At 26.6% G+C, this 19,184-nt stretch overlaps 2 protein-coding genes across 2 annotated transcripts; both read right to left on the bottom strand.

Annotated features, from left to right (window-relative positions):
• Window positions 1-1,206: 1,206 nt before the first annotated feature.
• On the bottom strand, window positions 1,207-3,316 carry LOC113557545. The gene is made up of 2 exons (XM_026963121.1): window positions 2,723-3,316; window positions 1,207-1,291 (listed from the first exon to the last, which is right to left on the bottom strand). The coding sequence occupies exon 1, from the start codon at window positions 3,314-3,316 to the stop codon at window positions 2,726-2,728; it is 591 nt and encodes a 196-aa protein (XP_026818922.1). The 3' UTR covers window positions 1,207-1,291; window positions 2,723-2,725.
• Window positions 3,317-8,929: 5,613 nt separating this feature from the next.
• LOC113559029 lies at window positions 8,930-9,252 on the bottom strand. Its single transcript, XM_026964627.1, has one exon. It carries the CDS (start codon window positions 9,230-9,232, stop codon window positions 8,930-8,932), a length of 303 nt encoding a protein of 100 aa, XP_026820428.1. The 5' UTR covers window positions 9,233-9,252.
• Window positions 9,253-19,184: the final 9,932 nt, after the last annotated feature.

Below are 19,184 nucleotides of genomic sequence, written 5' to 3'. Positions count from 1 at the left end.
TAATCCTAATTTAAAGAAAATATTATGGATTTTAATGTTGATACACTCTTTAATTACAGTTAACTTCAATCAATCAATTTAGTTCTGCAATAAGCTCTTTAACTAAAATTTGATTCCCAAAAAAGTTATTATCATAAGTTTTCAAAAGAACAACTAGATAAATATGATTTAGTGAGTTAAATTATTTAATTTAGAAAGTTCAGTATGAATTTTCTGTTTCGTTATAGAAAATATTGTCAATATTGTACATCATCAATTAAAGTTTGTAGAATATTTCTTAGAATTGAAACATTAATATACCATTTATGTACCACTGTACAATTCAAAATATATAATATCAAGTACAGTATTATTATCTGATTGATGTTTGTTTGGTGTAACAAATGGAACAATTAGTTGATAAGTTCTTAAATAACAATTATTAATACTTTGACCAATATCCATTGGAAATTAAAATATGAGAATCATGGATATTATCATGTTGAAAATTATGATTAGGAATTGAAATATGGGGTTTTAAACGTTTTTTAAAAAAAATAGTGTAAATAGTGTACCAAAATTTCTAAGACAGTTAGTAGTTTTACAGATTAACTCCTATATTTTATTTCGTATAATCGTTATAAATACCAATATCAATAATTAAATTGTTAGTACAATTAAACTTTGAACTGCAAAAATAAACAATTAAATATTTTGCAGACCTTTTAAAAATGCAATAAATCTAATGAATTTTAGGTTTTAAGGGTTGTAAATCCTTACAGAGACTTTGAACAGATAAAAACCTTTTAGGGTTTGGTGTATCAAAAAATAAAAATACTACTCAATAAAATACCACATTGCTCAGCTTCGAGGGGATAGTTCAAGTTTACAACATGACATAACTTAAAACTAACATCTACCACCATTACTGCTGTTTCTAATTGATATTGAGTGTTCTTTATTATAGTATGAAGGGTCTTGCCTATCAACATCACCCACTAAAATTATATTAGGCATTAAAGTAGAATCATACATTAGAAATTTGTTCACATTTGTCTATGTACAATTTTCAGTTAATGGGCATTCTATAAAATATTAATATACAAATTTTTTATTAAAATTATTACATAATTACAAATTATTAGGGAATATATTTGCAAAAATTAATTTTTAATATTTACAAGAATATTCATTATAAAAGCATTTGACTATTGTATTTTAGATGGTTTCATTACTTTTTAGTTTTTCAAAACAATATTGACTGGAGAATATAAAAAAGGTGTCAATTAGAATACAGCCAAATCATGAACATCTGAAAAAGATTAAAAATTAAAAATGTTTAAATAAATAGTTATACAATTATACGAAACCCAATTATTTGATTTTGGATTGGTTTCAAAAATTATTGTCTTTATCAAATCTAAAAATATTCACTTAAAATAAATGAAAAAAATAACGCCTATAAACATGCAATTAAAAAAAAGTAATTTTACATTAAAACATCTTAAAACTCTCAATACTATCTCCGTTGATGGAATTTCTAAAATTAAAAAAAACCTACTGTGGTTATTTAATTTGTATTTTAATTATACAAAAGTTTAATTACTATTATTAAATATTAAATTAATCTTTTAGATTTATATATATATAGTATGGTGCAAACTGTATTTAAAAACAACTAGTATTTAAGTATTCTACAGATAATTAACATTATAAACACATATTAAGATATATATTGTATTATGTTTTTTTATCAAATTAATAAAATAATAACTCGACACTTGAAATATATGTACATAAATAATTAAATTTTATAATCATAAGTTATTACAAAACAACATTATATAAAGCAAAAGAAAAGTCTAAATACAAAACACCTTAAAATATTTAAGCAGCTTCGGGAAGACTAATGATTCTTGGTTTTTCTACTAGTTAGCCAAATTAAGGAAGTATATTAAATTACTCTTTCTAATAAAAGATTAAAAAGACCAAAGAGAAAATTTCTTATATCTAATCATAAAAATATATATAATGAATAGTGTATTAATAAACAAGATTCAGATTAGAATTATTATATTTAATTGTTATCATAATATTATACACACACTAGTATTATAATATTATCATACTAAATAAAGTATTTATAATTACAATTATATATTATATTATTCTTTACAATAACTATTGCTAAAATAAATCAAAAATATTATATTTTTTATGTATAATAAGTATAGGTACTTATTAAAATAATTTGAAAGTAAGATCTGACATATCATAACGTAACAAAAATGTATATTTATTACATTTCTATACAGTACACAACAGAAGAATAAACAATAATATTACACATTTATTTATTTAATTTAATTTCATATAGATAAATCAGAAAATACTGAGCTAACCGAGAAAACATTTACTAAATACATAAAGGTACCAAATATTAAAAATAGGTTGTAATCAGTTAACTTTTAATAAATTATAAAACATATTGTTATGAAAATGTATACAATTATAGTGTCGAATTAAATGTGAAATAAAAAAAGCTTTTATAACACTATGAAATAGTACTCTGAAAAGGGTACCTTTAGTATCGTTAATATTAGAGGCCTAAAACATTTTATCCTATCTACTAAGATTAAAATTATAATATTACTTACAAATATTAAAAATAAATAATTTAAAAATTATAATTTTACTTACAATATATAATATATTATAAACAATTAATAGTTATTTTATTTACTTTTTAAGTAGCTGAAAGCTGTGTGATTCTACATTTTGGTCTTTTTCCTTTGTTTCCATCAGATTCTGACGAGGATTCTCCATATTTTTCAGAATGTGGTGCAATATATGTATTGACTAAGTAATCGGTACCAACATGTTGTCTATACTCAAATAAGTTTGGAACATTCATAACAAATGTTAAGCAATCCATGGATATAAATCTCTCGTCAATAGAAATATGTACAAATTCAGTAGGTTTAAAAGTGTCATGATGTACTTTTTTTGATTCATCTGTTACTCCAATGTTAGCTTTAGGTACCAACCAGAAGATTTTTGCTCGATTTTCACACAAATCATTTTCATGTAATTCAATAATTTGCGCATAAAAGATTTTAGATGATTTTGACTCATGTAAAGATACAATATCACCTACAGTCCAAAGTTGATTATTATATTTAAATTGTTCAGTCTTGCGTAAAGTGTATGGACATCGAAAATTATACAATTTGGATGAAGAATGATTTTTTTTTGCTAACCAGCCTTCAGTTATTTTTGATACTGCAGATGATCCAGTAGGTTTTGAAGGTAAATCTTCTTTTCTTGACGAACTCATAATATCAGTCAACAGTGTCAATGAAGTTTGTATTAAAATTAAAACAACAACTTTTATTGAGTCTACTTAGAATTTGATTATTATTTATTTATTTTACTTTTTTTAAAAACTAGTAAAACTTTTTAAACATCAATACAAATAATAATAATGTGATATTGTGAACTGGTGATACAGCGTTTACACCACTATTATATTATATTGTATTTTTTGTTGTGCTTACAACTGTTATGATTTTTATATATGTTCTTTGATATACGCCAACGATACTGTTTCCTTCCCCCCCCTCTTAGATGGATTGCTAAACATTCGCTCGCACATCCCCGCTACATAGCGTCCGTCTACCAACCACTCTCAAACTGTTGCCAATTACCAAAATAAAATCACAAAAAAAGTAAATTGTGTTGATAAATATGCTAGAAAAAGTTAGTTAATTTTTTCTATCATAACAAGGTACTTCCCGTGTTAATACTTAAATGATATTGTTTTTTAAATGGGTTTAAATTAAAAAAAAACGGTATTATACCGGTTGAGGATTGATAGCTAGAAACCAATTACCATTTTTCGTTCTTATTTATTTTTTATACATTGAAATAGTAACTGGCCAAGCCTCGAGACAAACTTTAACACCGAATGATAATGACTGATAACTCATGTTATTTTTTATATTTTTAATTATTAATATTATTAAATAAATTATATAATAATGACTAATGCAATCGACGGTACTATCACCACAGACTTATTACCGTAAATTCTTCATTTTTTGAAAACTTTCCACTTTCAAGCTCTTCCATCCGTCCTAGGAGTTTCACTTACACCGAGTTTCACCCAAAGCGAGTTTCATGAGCCGCTAGTTATTTAATAAATTGCGGTAGTCAAGATAACACGAGTGATCATAATAGGTAGTCTTAGAAATATTTTGGTAGTCGAGATAATACGGAAGTATCCATAATAGCTAAAGCTTCATAAAGCTTTTTTTAATCATATTTTAATATAATTCTTTTATTATTCTTAGTATAAAATTGCGAATTTTTTATAACTAAAATTGAGTAGGTAATTATTGTTCAGTGCTCGAATTGGAAATATAAAAGAAAAGGAACTCATAGACGTAAAAAAATAATAGTGTTCCACAGTTCCACTCAATGATTGAAATCAACCTAACCCGGGGGGGGAAATCTCTTCCACGCCCCTCAAATTGTATTATCGACAATAATCAAAAAAACGTACAAAATGTACACCACAACAATAAATAATTATTATTAATTAAAAACAGATATACTTTTTTTTTATTGAAGTACAAACTATTATTATTTAAATTTTTAATATATTCCATGGCTCTACATAATATGAATGGCTCTCTTCGTTATTTTGTCGCTTAGGACAGTTATCTTCATCAGCACATCTTCTGCCTTTCTGTATCCATATTCCATGATACAACATAAGGCTCAAGTATATAGGGTAGGTATATAAGTATATATATTATTAGCAGCTATAACCCTTTATTATAATAATTAACTTATATCTTTCGATTTTTTTCATTATGAAATTTACAATTTATTACATATTTTGTTCAAATTGTTAATACATACTTTATAGTATAATTAGTAGAAAGTATATAAAAGTTTTACAAGTTTTTCAATAATGATTTATATGAGGGACGTGCCGTCCTCCTGTGCAAATTAAAAATACAAGAAGGAGTGCACTTAAATAAATACAATTTTGAAGGGGAACTCCGTCCCCCTGCGTACCCCCCCCCCCACCAACACGTATTCGAGCACTGCTGTTCACAATAGTTGTTTAATAACAATCAATAGGTAAAGTTAAAAATATTTACTACTACTTTATTTTAAATAGCTAACATAGTAATACATAATTTCAATTAACATGTACTCAAATGTAATAATTTAAATTTATACACACTTTATGTTTTTTAATTAATTTGTATACTTTGTTGAAACAAGTTTAAAGAAAGGACCTAAGAATTGTACAAGAAGACACACAATTAAAAGTAGGTATAATAAATAGAATCATGTATTACACATAAAAAGTAGTTATTTGCTATTGCTAATACACTATTAAAATAATTTATTATATTTTAATTAATTTATTTTATATTTATAAAAAATAATATTTAGTACCAGTACATGATACATATAACATATATACATATTATAGTTAGTACACTAAAATAAATATGTATGAAACTATGAAAGAATGTAATTCTTATGAATTATAGAAAGTATACATTAAAACAATTGAATTTAATATTATCCAAATTTAATAAGAATGTAAATTTAAAACTGTTAAGATATTAATTTTATAAAAATAAAGTTCTTTAAAAATAATGATATAAATAATAAATAAATATTATTTAAAAAAAAAAATAATAATAACTACAATTTTAAAGATAATAATAATTGAAAAAATATATTAGGATCCGTAATGCATATAATTTTAAATGAAATAAATGTTAAACCATTATGATTATGATGAGTTGGATTCATATTTTCTAAATTGCTTAGTGGCTAGTGCAATACATACAAGATTTGATGTTACAAATACATTAATGCTAGGTAATGTTTATAAAAATACAATGTCTTATATTGTTTACATACAAAATATGGAACATTTGACATAAAATCTTTTTCAAGAATAGATTTTATTAAACCGAAACATGGCAACAAAATTATAATATTTTTCTTTACATAAATTCAATACAATAGTCTTATTATTACAACTGGTCCTATGTTTGTTTTAATTGTATTATACAATTTATTGGGTATTAAAAAGTCTATAAGCAAATTATAGTTGCTATTTATGTGCTAATGTTAAGGTATTTTTCTACGTTATAGAATATGTTGTTTATTTTAGTTCTTTATGATTAGATTTAAAATGCGTAGACCAAACAAAAGATAGACCAGCGTTTTTTATAATGTATGGATAATGTATCATAATATGGTGGTTTTGGTTTCAAAGTGTTTAGGAATAACAGTATGTATAATTACATGGTGTTCAGAAATAAGTGATTGCAATAATGTTACATCTTGATTTTGCATCTCTTCTCAAAAAATAATATTAATAAAATTTAAATGTACTTATAAATTCCAAAATTGAGATTCTTCTGGAACCAACTCTCCTATAATCAATCCAAGGTATTTTGTAAACCATAACCTTTCAGAAGCTGATATTTTCAAACATCTATATTGTTATAAACTTGAACCTGTAATTAATGTTGGGCTACATCTGATGTCTAATGGCCAATTACATGATTTTTCATTACCAGTAATAGATACATCATTATATATAATATCAACTATATAATTGATAGGATCTCAAGTTGCTATCTTTTTGTATAGATTGTTGGTGACATTCATTTTTATGAGTTTTACAAAATCGACAATGATGATTTGCAAAAAAAAACTCTCAAATCTTAAAATAGAGAACTCTCATATGTTATCACCAAGAATTAATCTTAATTTACAGAAAATATTATAGATTTTATTGTCAATAGACTTCAATTCCAGTTGACTTTAAAAAATAAAGTTTTATAGAAAATATTGGATGCTGTACATCAACAATTGATAACAAAGATTGTATAATATTTTTTGGAATTGAAACAATGGGAATATTAGGGAATATATTTGCAAAAATTAATTTTTGATATTTACAGAAATATTCACTGTAAAAGCATTTGACTGTCCTATTTTGGATGGTCTTATTACTTTTTTGTTTTTAAAAACAATATTGACCAGAGAGTATAAAAAAGGTGTCAATTGGAGTACAGCCATATCATGATCATCTGAAAAAGATATTAAAAACTAAGAATATGTAAATAAATGATTGGTTATACAAAAACCAATTATTTGATTTTTGATTGGTCTCAAAAATTATTATCCTTAAAAATCTAAAAATATTTACTTAAAATAACTTAAAAAAATAATGTCCATAAACATGCATAAAAAAAAAGTTCTAAATTAAAACGTCTTAAAACTCTCAATACCATCTTCGTTAATGGAATCTCTAAAATTAAAAATAAAACATTATGTGGTTATTAAATATTAAATTAATGTTTTAGGTTTATATTTTTTTTAGTATGGTGCTAACTGTGTTTAAAAACAACTAGTATTTAAGTATTCTACAGATAATAAACATTATAAACACATATTAAAATATACATTGTATTATGTTTTTTACCAAATTAATAAAAAAAGAATTCAATAGTTAATACTTGAAATTTATGTACATGAATAATTAAATTTGTTTATTTATAAATTATTAAAAAACAACATTATATAAAGCAAAAGAAAAATCCGAATACAGCACATCTTAAAATATTTAAGCAATTCTGGGAAGACTAATGATTCATGGTGTTCTATTAGTTAGCCAAATTAAGAAAGAATATTAAATTACTCTGTCTAATAAAAGATTAACAAGATCAAAGAGAAAATTTTTAATATTTACTCATAATCATATTATATAATATATATATATTGAATACTGTATTATTCAATAAGTTTCAGATTAGAACTATTACATTTAATTGTTATCGTAATATTATACACATACTAGTATTATTATTTAACTATATATAGTATTTATAATTACCTACAGTGCTTCCACATACAATCTCAGGGTCTTGTATTAAATGTTTGTCCAGCTAATTTCATAAATTACAAATAGATTTGAACGGGTCTCTGTACTCAAGGTCCATCAGCTCCCCCCTCCTTGTGAGTGCCCTGATTACCTACATATAATATAATGCTTTACAATACCTATTGTTAAAATAAATGAAAATATTATATTTTTTTGTATACAGTAAGTATACTTATCAAAATAATTTGAAAGTTAAATCTATACAAGAGACTGATATATTATTATGTAACAGAAATTTATATATATTACATTTCTCAACAGCAGACAACAGAGGTATAAACAATAATACTACACATTTATTTTTATTTAATTTAATTTCATACACATATGAATACTGAGCTCAACTAAGAAAACATTTAATAAATACTTAAAGTTTAAAAAAAAAAATAGGTTTTAAAATAAAATATATTGTTGTGAAAATGTATATAACAATAGTGTTAAATTACATTTGAAACAAAAAGCGTTTATAACACTAAGAAATAGTACCCTGAAAAGGGTACCTTTAGTATTGTTAATATTAGAGGCATAAAAAATATTATTCTATCTACTAAGATTTAAATTATAATATTATTTACAAATATTAAAAATAAATACATTTAAAAATGATAATTTTGTTTAAAATATATAATATATTATAAACAATTAATAGTTTATTACTATTATAGTTTTATTTACTTGTTAAGTAGCCGTGTGATTCTACATTTGGGTCTTTTTGCTTTGTCTCCGTCAGATTCTGACGAGATTCTTCATATCTTTCAGAATGTGATGGCAATATATGTATTAACCAAGTAATCGGTACCAACATGTTGTCTATACTCAAACAAGTTTGGAATATTCATAACAAATGTTAAGCACTCCATAGGTACTAATCTCTTATCAACAGAAATATGTACAAATTCAGTAGGTTTAAAAGTGTCATGATGTACTTTTTTTGATTCATCTGTTACTCCAACGTTAGCTTTAGGTAGCCAACCAGAAGATTATTGCTCGTTTTTCACATAAATCATTTTCATGTAGCTCAATAATTTGTGCATAATAGGTTTGAGATGATTCCTCCGATTTACTTATAGATGCAATATCACCTACAGTCCAAAGTTGATTATTATATTTAAAATGTCCAGTCTTGCGTAAAGTGTATGGACAGCGAAAATCATGCGATTTGGATGAAGAAGGTTTTTTTTTTGGTAACCAGCCTTTAGGTTTTTTTGATACTGATGATCCAGTAGGTTTTGAATGTAAATCTTCTTTTCTTGACGAACTCATAATATCAGTCACAGTGTCATGAGTCGTATGTATTAAAATTAAAAAAACAACTGTTAATGAGTTTATTTAGAATTTAATAGTTATTTATTTATTTTACTTTTTAAAAAACAAAATAAAATTATATTATTACATAATAATGTGGTGCATTGGTCATACAGGGTTTATCGCCGCTAAATCACGAATCGCGAATGACAATAACGCGAGTTGTATTATATTGTATTTGTTTTCTGAATTGTTGTGTATACGAGTGCTAAGATTTTTATATATGGTCTTTGATGTACCACCAACGATACCGTTTTTCCCTCCTCCCGTACAGGCTCGTGCTCAATACGAATCGATCCGCAGGTGCCCGACGGGTGAGTGGTGAGTGGCGACTGGCGACTGGCAACATTGGCAACATCACTCTCGGTATTTTTGTGCACAGGTCGCTATGCTCGTATGGTCGCCACTCGCCGCACATAGAGTATAAATATATGTTGCACCCTAGCCGGTCGCCGGTCAGCAGTCGCAACGTTGCCCGCACCGACACGCTCCGATCGATCCGACACGACGCCGAAACGCCTTCCTGTTGGTTACCCTTACCTCCAACGGCTCCAACCGCGTTTTTGAACTCGCGTTCGCTAATAATTTGTATTTTGTGTTTGTCTGTTTTTTTAATTAGTTTTACGAGTTAATAAACATTTTTTGCACTTTGACGTAAGCACTTCGTCGACGAATCACGCGATCGTCTTCTTTTTTTCGTTAGTTATATCCATAGACCTTTAAAAGGGCGGATACAGTAATCCTAAACAGGGGAGCCACGGTATATTGTATCCATACAAAGAATTGTTGCCGATTTTAGTGACGGGTCTTTTTATTATTAGGTGCTCGATGTGCAGATGTGCTTACGCGCGATGTTAGGTATTCGTTACATATTTATTATTTATGCTCTGGGTTATCATTTATAATTGATCAGTTAATTATTCTGTTATAATACGGTACACGATAATTATTAATTATTTATTCTGTGTATAGGTAGTAAAATAAAGATAACACTGTACTTGGGACTCGACCAAAACTTACTTTTACTTATGGTTTGTGAGCTAGACCTAGACGTGGCTCAGTTCCTTTTAACTGTTGCATAGATAACTTGCATTTTTTAGTTTTGACGACAATGGCGAACTTTAAATTATAATGCACGTATGTTTTGTTTGAAATCGGTAAAATTAAATCCCAAATTAACTTTGCGCGTGTAAGTCAAAAAATTATTTATTTATAACGTCATAATCATTAATGTAGTGATGGGATTTTAATGCTCTGAAAAAATTCAAAACACGCATGTACATAATACCATAATGGTACATATTAGTTTCTGATTTAATAATTTAAATTTAAGTACATTTAAATATTTAATTTTTTTTTGCTTATAATTACCCAAATGATATTTGAACGTACAATGCTAAGCGCATCGAAATCTTAGCACTAATCATTGTAGTAAAAATTTATAAAGAAATACAGTGTGAACCATTTACCAAACAACACTCATTATTTCCAAAACTATAGATAAACGTTTTTGAAAATATAATATGTCTTACATAATTTATCATATTTGTTCTATCAAATACATAATAACTTATTCTGTGGTATTACTATGATTTTAATACATACATTTGAAAGGAAATACACGGTAATTTTTACTGCGCCAAGCTGTATAGTCTCTATATATTTACGTAGATATGTCGTATAGGATATAGCTTTTAATAATACTCATACAAAGTCATACTCTCATACTCTATATACATAATATTGATATGGAACAATGAGATAAGTGAAAATAACGTTCGTAGGTACAGTGTTAAACGAAAAATATGAACTTTTTGTCTTTTGATTAGATCGTACGGTTTTATCGTTTAAAAACTTGGCAGCACGTAGAGCAGGAGTCTTCAAAAGTTCGAAGGCCGTATAAAAATATAAAAAGTATGAAAAAATTTTTAATTAGCCAAAACTATATACAAGTCCATATAATTTTTAATTGTGAACTTTTTATTAAATAATGAGACCGGTGAGGAGATTATCTGGTATATGTGATACACGATATATCATACATGATGACTGATAAGTAATGCGTGCATGTGTAAGAAATTAATAAAATAAAATAATTGGCAATAAAATGTTATAATATATATATATATATTATATTAGTCGAATAAAAATGAATATACCTAGTCTACAATCCACTATTTCAGTGTTAGCCTTTCAGCTTTGTTAATTACTATCTCAATGTTTATCGTGACCCATTTTGGAGAATATTGTATACTCAATTTATTTAACAGATTATTTATTTTATGGAAAGATTGGAAAGTATAATAGATATTGTATAGTATAAACCAGTGGCGCAACCAGGGGGGATTAAGGGGTAGTAATCCTTTCCGAAATTTCTTGGAGACCTAGTATAATATCTTATGTGCTTATCTTATGTATATATATATATTGTAATAATGTAACCCCCCCGATTTTTTTTCTATTTGCACCACTAATATAAACATAGGTTTCAGTAATAAGCAAAATATAATGGTAATATTATAATGTATATTTTAAGTATATGAGTGGTAAAATTAAACTTACATTGAAGAGTGAAGACTATAAAAATAGTAAAATTTGTCAAACAAAAATTAATTTTTAATTTAACAAAGGTTATAATATATATGTTCAGTTGTTATAATTGTTGGTTTTAAAAAAAAACTGTACAGGCCGAAAAGTGACAGTGGCTGTAAAAGGAAGTATAACTGTTGGCCGAAAAGCAAAAGGTATATTTTGGCCGAAAACGGGCCGCCCATAAACCATAATCTGGACTAAGGAATTTATAGGAATTCCGATAACTGTGACTCTAGTCGGCAGTCACCAACTAGGCTGTAGTGAATTTGCACTAAAATTAACCCAAAATATATACAACATGTGTAATTTGCACCATTTTTTTAAAATGCGTTTGTAATTTGCACCGAAATAAGGATATGTAATTTGCACCATCTTCAGGTAGTAAAAAATAGGAATTGTAATTTGCACAAAAATTAAAATTTATTATTTTTTCTATAGTATTACGATAGTACCAACTTACAAGTTTCTATATCCTATTATAAATTTAGCTTAGTTTTTATTTATAAAATAGCTGAGCTTATACACATATTGTTGTAAGTTTATACAAAATCGTATATAATTATAAGTATAAAAAAAAGTTGATTGTTAATTGTTTTGATAGCATTTTATGTTTCGCGGTTAATTGAAGATAGAATATCTAATATTATAAATAATAATTTATAATTAAAAAAAGTAAACTTATGTATAGGTACATATTAGTTGCTATTACACTTCATAGCTGTTTTAATACTTAAACGTTTTTTGTATTTGTATGAAACTAATAATTCCATGAATGAAGTTCTTGAAATCAATTCATTATTATACTGGCCCAAAGTAACTTGAATTTATAATTCAAATTAATATTACCACATAAGGCGAAAAATCCCGAAAAATTATTATAGTCATTCGTGTTTATCTAGTCTAAACGTCAACGAGGATATCGAGGAATAATCGAATGTTTCAAAATCGAATATTCGATAATCAAACAAATAAATAATCATTTTGGTGCAAATTACAAATTATTTTTTCGATTACCTGCAGAGGGTGGTGCAAATTACATATCTTTAATTTGGTGCAAATTACAAACTCCCGCCAACTACCTAGTGTAAATCGGTGGAATCCGAAAGCGCAAATCGTTTTAATTTTTTTCAATTACACCAGTGCAAAGTGTCCAAATACCGGAATTTTATAGAACACAATTTATTATAACCGATGCGTGCTTGATGAGAGTGTACGTCATGAACGAAAATACGGCAGTAGATACTAGATATAACTGATATAAGACTGCAACGATTAACACAGCCATTAACGAACACACCATAGAGTTACTCTATTGAACACACACACACTCTCGTCAGCACACCATACTTAGATCGATAAAACTCATATATTATTTTTATTTATTTTTTCACGGAATAAATCTATTTACAATAGTAATATATAGTGTTGCAGTATAATAAAACATATGATGAACATTATTTAAATTATTTCATATTATTTAAAACATTGATATAGTACAAAAAGAGTTTACAATATACTAAATATAATTATAATTTAACTGAATTAACAGTGAAAAATTAAAAAACACAACAAAAACACATTTTAAATAGTTATAAATTAAATGTTAAATGAATATTATTTATATTGTAAAAAAAAAATCTAAATTAACTGAATTTGAATGAACATCAGTGAATTTATCGGGGAAGAAAAAGAATAATAAGTACGTTTATTTTTAAAGTAAATAAATCGTTATTTCTGAAGTGAAGTGAAGTTAGTTTTTACTTTTAAATTTAATTTTTTTAATATTTATATGCTAGCAGATACACATTTATAATTTTTTTAAATTGATTATTTATTATTGATATAGTAACATTTTACTATGATTTATTTTTTCATTTATTAAATATTTAATATAATTTTAATCTAATTATTAGATTTTTTTTAAATGTATTTTGGTTTTTCATTTTTAGGTTATTTATTTATTATAAAATTGAAAATGGGATAATTTTTTAAAGGATACTATTTTTTTTTTTTTTACTATTTATTTTTATCTTACTTTTCTAACATTCATCATTCGAAAATATGACTTTCGAACACATTATCTGTAATCTGTTCTTATTATTTCTAAATAACTTTTCTGTATAATAATAATCGAACAATTTAGCTTTTCGAATAATATACACATCAGCAGCTCAAACTTGTGTAATTGTCAAATATTATTACTGATTTATTTTATATATTATATTTTTTTAGAAAAAAAAGATGAAACTAGGTATACGAAAATTAGAAATCGCCAATGAAAAGAAACAAGAACAAGGTTATTATTTTTAAATATTTTTTTCTGAATTTTACTTTTGAAATATTACAATTTTAATAATTACACATTAACACATGAGCTACCTATGTGATTAAAATTGTAAAATAGCCACATAGGTATTAATATTTTTTTTCCATATAATATATTTTTTTAAGACAACTAGAACGTGTAGATAAGAGCTTGAACAAAATTAATATATTAAATATTACACCTAAAACATTTTAATAAACAATACTCAAATGAACTAACTATTCTGTATTTCATTTTTCAGACAAAGCCAACAAACAAAAAACTAAATGGTGGCAGATATTTATTTTATTCCTTAATTCCTTGTTGTACAAATTTAAGCATACCTAATAAACACTACTAATAATCAATAATATTATAGACTATACTTATTCCTTTACCTATACCTATTATAAAATGAGAAAAATAATCAGATTATTTATTATTTCACAAATGTACTCAATTCAGTTATGGCATATCTACGTGTCACTATTTTTTAAATCAGATTATTTGAAAATAAATTTTAACTTAACATTTTTATTTTACTACATAATATAAAAATTAAAATTAAATTCTATTAGACATAAAAATGATATTTTTAGTGACTTACAACATGCAAGGTATCATTTGCATATTTTTAATTAAAATTAAAATTAATAATAATAACTTATAAGGAACCTTGTATTAAATTTTCAAGTATTTTGACTAAGTGAAAAATATTTTATCGACATTTGTAGAAAAAAATTATAATCAAATGTCAAAATATTTTGAAAATTATACCATGGTAAAACTTTCAAGTTTCTATGATGAATACTCGGTCTTTTATTACAAAAAAAAAAAAATATATTTAAGATGAATGAAGAATTATTTTTAATAATTATATTATAATTAATAATAATTTTTCGGGGCATCCCAAATGGCTCCCGTACATTATTTGCTTATTCCAAAACGGCTTCCGTCGAAAAAGGTTTTACAAACAGGTAAATTCCTAAACGGCTCCCATTGAAAAAAAAATGTACAAACAGGAAAATTCCCAAATTGCTAACGGTAATACCGGTATACTAATTTGAGCTTTTTTAAATCTCTGGTATAAGTAAACGATTTTATGGAAAAAAAAACAGGGGCCCATTGCGCAAATAATCGACAAGTTTTCATTGAACAAAATAACACCCATTGAATTTATAAAAAAATTTACCAATAATTTAAATTTTTGATTTTTATTTATATATTTATATATACGCACGTTTTACATTTTTTTAACTTATTCTTAATTTAATTCACAATAACGCAATAATGTAATATGCTTTTTATATTTTTTTAACTTTAAAATGTAACTCACAACAATATGTGCTTTTTTATATAATTTTTATACATTTTTTTTATAATTTACTTAGTGTTCACCAATACATTTTTAACCACACCTCTTTTAAGACAGTCTTAAGTCTGTATGAAGTGAGAAAGAATTTGTGTTGTAAAAAACCAGAGCCGTTTGGGTAATTACCTGTTCGTAAAACCTTTTTTGACGGGAGCCGTTTAGGAATTTACTTTTTTTTTAAACGGGAGCCGAATGGGCTACGTCCTAATTTTTATTTATGTATCTTGTAATTTATAGTAAAAATTATTGATTGCAAGTTGCAAATTCATAAATTATATTATTAATCTTAAATTTAATGTATATGTTTGAACGTGGATATGTTTCCCGCCACCCGGTTAACCGGTCCCCCTAAGGTGGTGCGACTGTAAGGTGAAAGTTTGCAAAGTTGTCAACGCCGCCGCTTCATCGCAGCCTACATCACAGACCGGTTGTTCGTTGTTGTTCCTTTCTTTTTCGGCGTTCGGAGTGTTCGAACCTCGCCGAGCCTTTCCACGTGTCCTTCCTCGCCGCACGGCTATACTGTGTGTGTGTGCCATTTTTTTACGTGACCGTTTCGAGTGCCAGTGTCGTGCCTCGACAACCAGACTTTCGTTCGTTTTATCGGTTTTCGCGTCATTCACGATAGTACGGCGTGATCGCTGTGTTTAATTAGTTCAATAGTTCGAATCCCTTTCCAACGACACGTTTCATCGCCTACGACAAGTCATACAAACCGCGTGGTTTCGAGTGTCCGCGGTCCGACCTTATCGTCACGCGAATAATAACGATTTGCAAATTCGCGTAATCTATCGACCACGTATAGTCACGCACCAGACGTATATTGTATACATGTCGATGTAAGCCACCGCCGCTTTCATCCTAGTCGCGTTTATCATAAAGGCGTATTGTCTCAAGTCACTGTCGCCTTGCTAGCGCAGAGGACCCCGTTTAGCAGCTTTTTCACGCAACCAATCGTCATCGTGTCACGTTTGCAGTCGTCGTGGTCAGTGGTAACGTTGGTCTTGTCTTTTTATATCAATTGTAAGTCCTTTTTTATGGACGGAGCATTTATGTGCTAAACTATTTATTATTATATATTTTTGTATATTTTGGGCGCCCAATATTAATTATTATTATTCATTATATTTGTTATTTATTATAATTGTATGCGCATGGCGCTGTAAATCGTCTATATATATATTATTGTGACACCAACCGGTGAGTAACCTTATTTTCCAACACCTCGCAAGTCGCGGCCGATAACCGCCGTCCTCGTTAGAGCGGTCGCGGCGCAACAGTACATTCATTTTTCTAGCCCTAATCATTTAAAATTCATTTTTTTGCAAGTATTTAGCACGCAAGTATCTAGAATGAAAATTCAAATTTTTATGTTTCTCCCGCTTCATCGATAGAAAACTAAATTTTCCGTGTAAACCAATAATAACGTGAATATTTCTAAAACGATCTTGCAATTCAATTCATGCAAATTACTTACTAAATATTTACAAAAATTTAAAATTTTGAAATGGATGGGACAAGAAAATTTTTATTTACATCAATGATTGTCCAAAAAAGTTTTGGTATACAATGCCAATTTTTATTTTACCAATACATAATAAAATATGAATTTAAATATAATAAAAATGCATAATAATGAAACAACGAAAAAAAAAGGTTGAGTAGTGTGACATAATGTCATATTCACTCATGTTTTTCTATTCCCTCACAAATACGTCATTAATACAAATTGTTTTTAATAACGTTAGTTCTTTTCGAAATAATTATAGTGTTTGTTGTTTATCGTTCAAATAGAACCAAATAGTTAAATTGTTGATGCATTTGGCATTTGCGTAATTGCCGACTATAATAAACGATATAATATTATGAATGACGCTGATAATATACAATTATATCATATTATTATTTTAAATTTTAATAGTTAGCCATCATACACATCGCGTCTTCACTCCCGTAAAAACTATATTATTATAAATATTATTATACAATATTACATACTAGACACGTGCGTACTGTGTGTGACAACACATTCTATGTATACAATTTATTGTACTGTGTGTTTATGTGTGTATAATATAATACTACAGCACGCGTCGAACCCCGGATATACAAGCGCATCCAATGGGTCCGATTTAAGATACGGTTTCCCTGCAGCGTCTAGCGTCAACTACCGGTCTGGACATTGGTAGGTATATTTATGGTGGGGCAATAAAAGTGGGATACGCGTATATAAATAGGACACACAGAACTTAAATACATAACTCATGGCTCTAATACGTATTAATCGTATTATATACTACAGTTACGGCACTGGTTATGGGTCACTCACAAACTGTACTCCATTATTTTATGTATATGTTAAATAAATAAGTAGGTAAGTATATATAAGTAGGTACCTATATAAAGTGTAACATAAAAGAGAAAACTGTCAGTTAACGGGTCAGTCGAATATCACTGTTCACCATATATTATACTACAAAGTGAATATTATAGACGGTACTATATAATATAAATGTATAATATTTACATACATAGATAATACGTAAATAGTTACATATTTTTAATTTATCGATATATTTATATAAATATATATGAATTCATTTTGATTTATTTTTAAGTTCTATAAAAAAAAAAAATTGCAATAATGAAAATATTATTATACATAATACTGTACTGACTACAGGAAGATTCTTATTTAAGCATTGAGAACAGTCACCAACTCAATGACGAAATACATTTGACACCTACACTATACCTACAACTATACGTCTATACACTACTGACTACTGTCACTATACTATACCCATGATTAATTAATTAATCATGACTATACCAATATCAGAGCTGCAGACTGCAGAGCACCAAAAATCTTTTGACAAGACGTTATGCAGATGTGTAATAATATAAAAGTAAATATTTTAAATTTAGAATTGCTTTGGTGTTAATGTAAAAATAATATAACTGGCAGTGTTAGTAACCAAGAAATCTAAAAAATAGTTTTTTATAGAATTTTCAAGTGTGATGAATTTTTCTTTAAAATACAAAATAACGATTTTAGATAGTCTATTGTAATTCAAAAATATTTTTCACGGACGTTTGAAATCCTAATGTATATTATTATATACAATGACATTTCAAGACATATGGATCATTAAGCTATTGCATTGCATACATATATAATTATTTATACGTATTCAAATTTTAATTAAATAAATTAAGAATATTTACACTCAAATATAAATTTAAATGATAATACCAAGTCTAAAATATGTATAATTTTATAATATAAGTAAGTAAATATTTTCTCGTATGTTAAATATTTGATTCGCATAGGTATAAATTTATATTTATACATTGATTTTTATTGTAATTAAATTATTTAAAGCCTAAATGAAATAGGGAAAATTTTAAAGTGTCATCACAAAATTGGAACATAAAGGTCTGTTCTTTTATATAATAAAAATGATTGTGTTATACTCGTAATTCCATAACCTAAACTCTTCAGTGCATTCTTGTGAATGGTACAAATTTGTCTTGTTTTATTATCCTGTTACCTCTGTCTGAGTTCGGTGTCTGTTTGTAGTTAAAACTATCTATGTAACATTTTAACATATAATATTAATACAAATAAAAATTAACAAATG

This window comes from Rhopalosiphum maidis, chromosome 3 (genome assembly GCF_003676215.2).
Source record: "Rhopalosiphum maidis isolate BTI-1 chromosome 3, ASM367621v3, whole genome shotgun sequence".
Classification (NCBI taxonomy): domain Eukaryota; kingdom Metazoa; phylum Arthropoda; class Insecta; order Hemiptera; family Aphididae; genus Rhopalosiphum; species Rhopalosiphum maidis.
The sequence above is the reverse complement of the archived record's forward strand: the minus strand, read 5'-3'. Positions and strand labels throughout refer to the sequence as shown.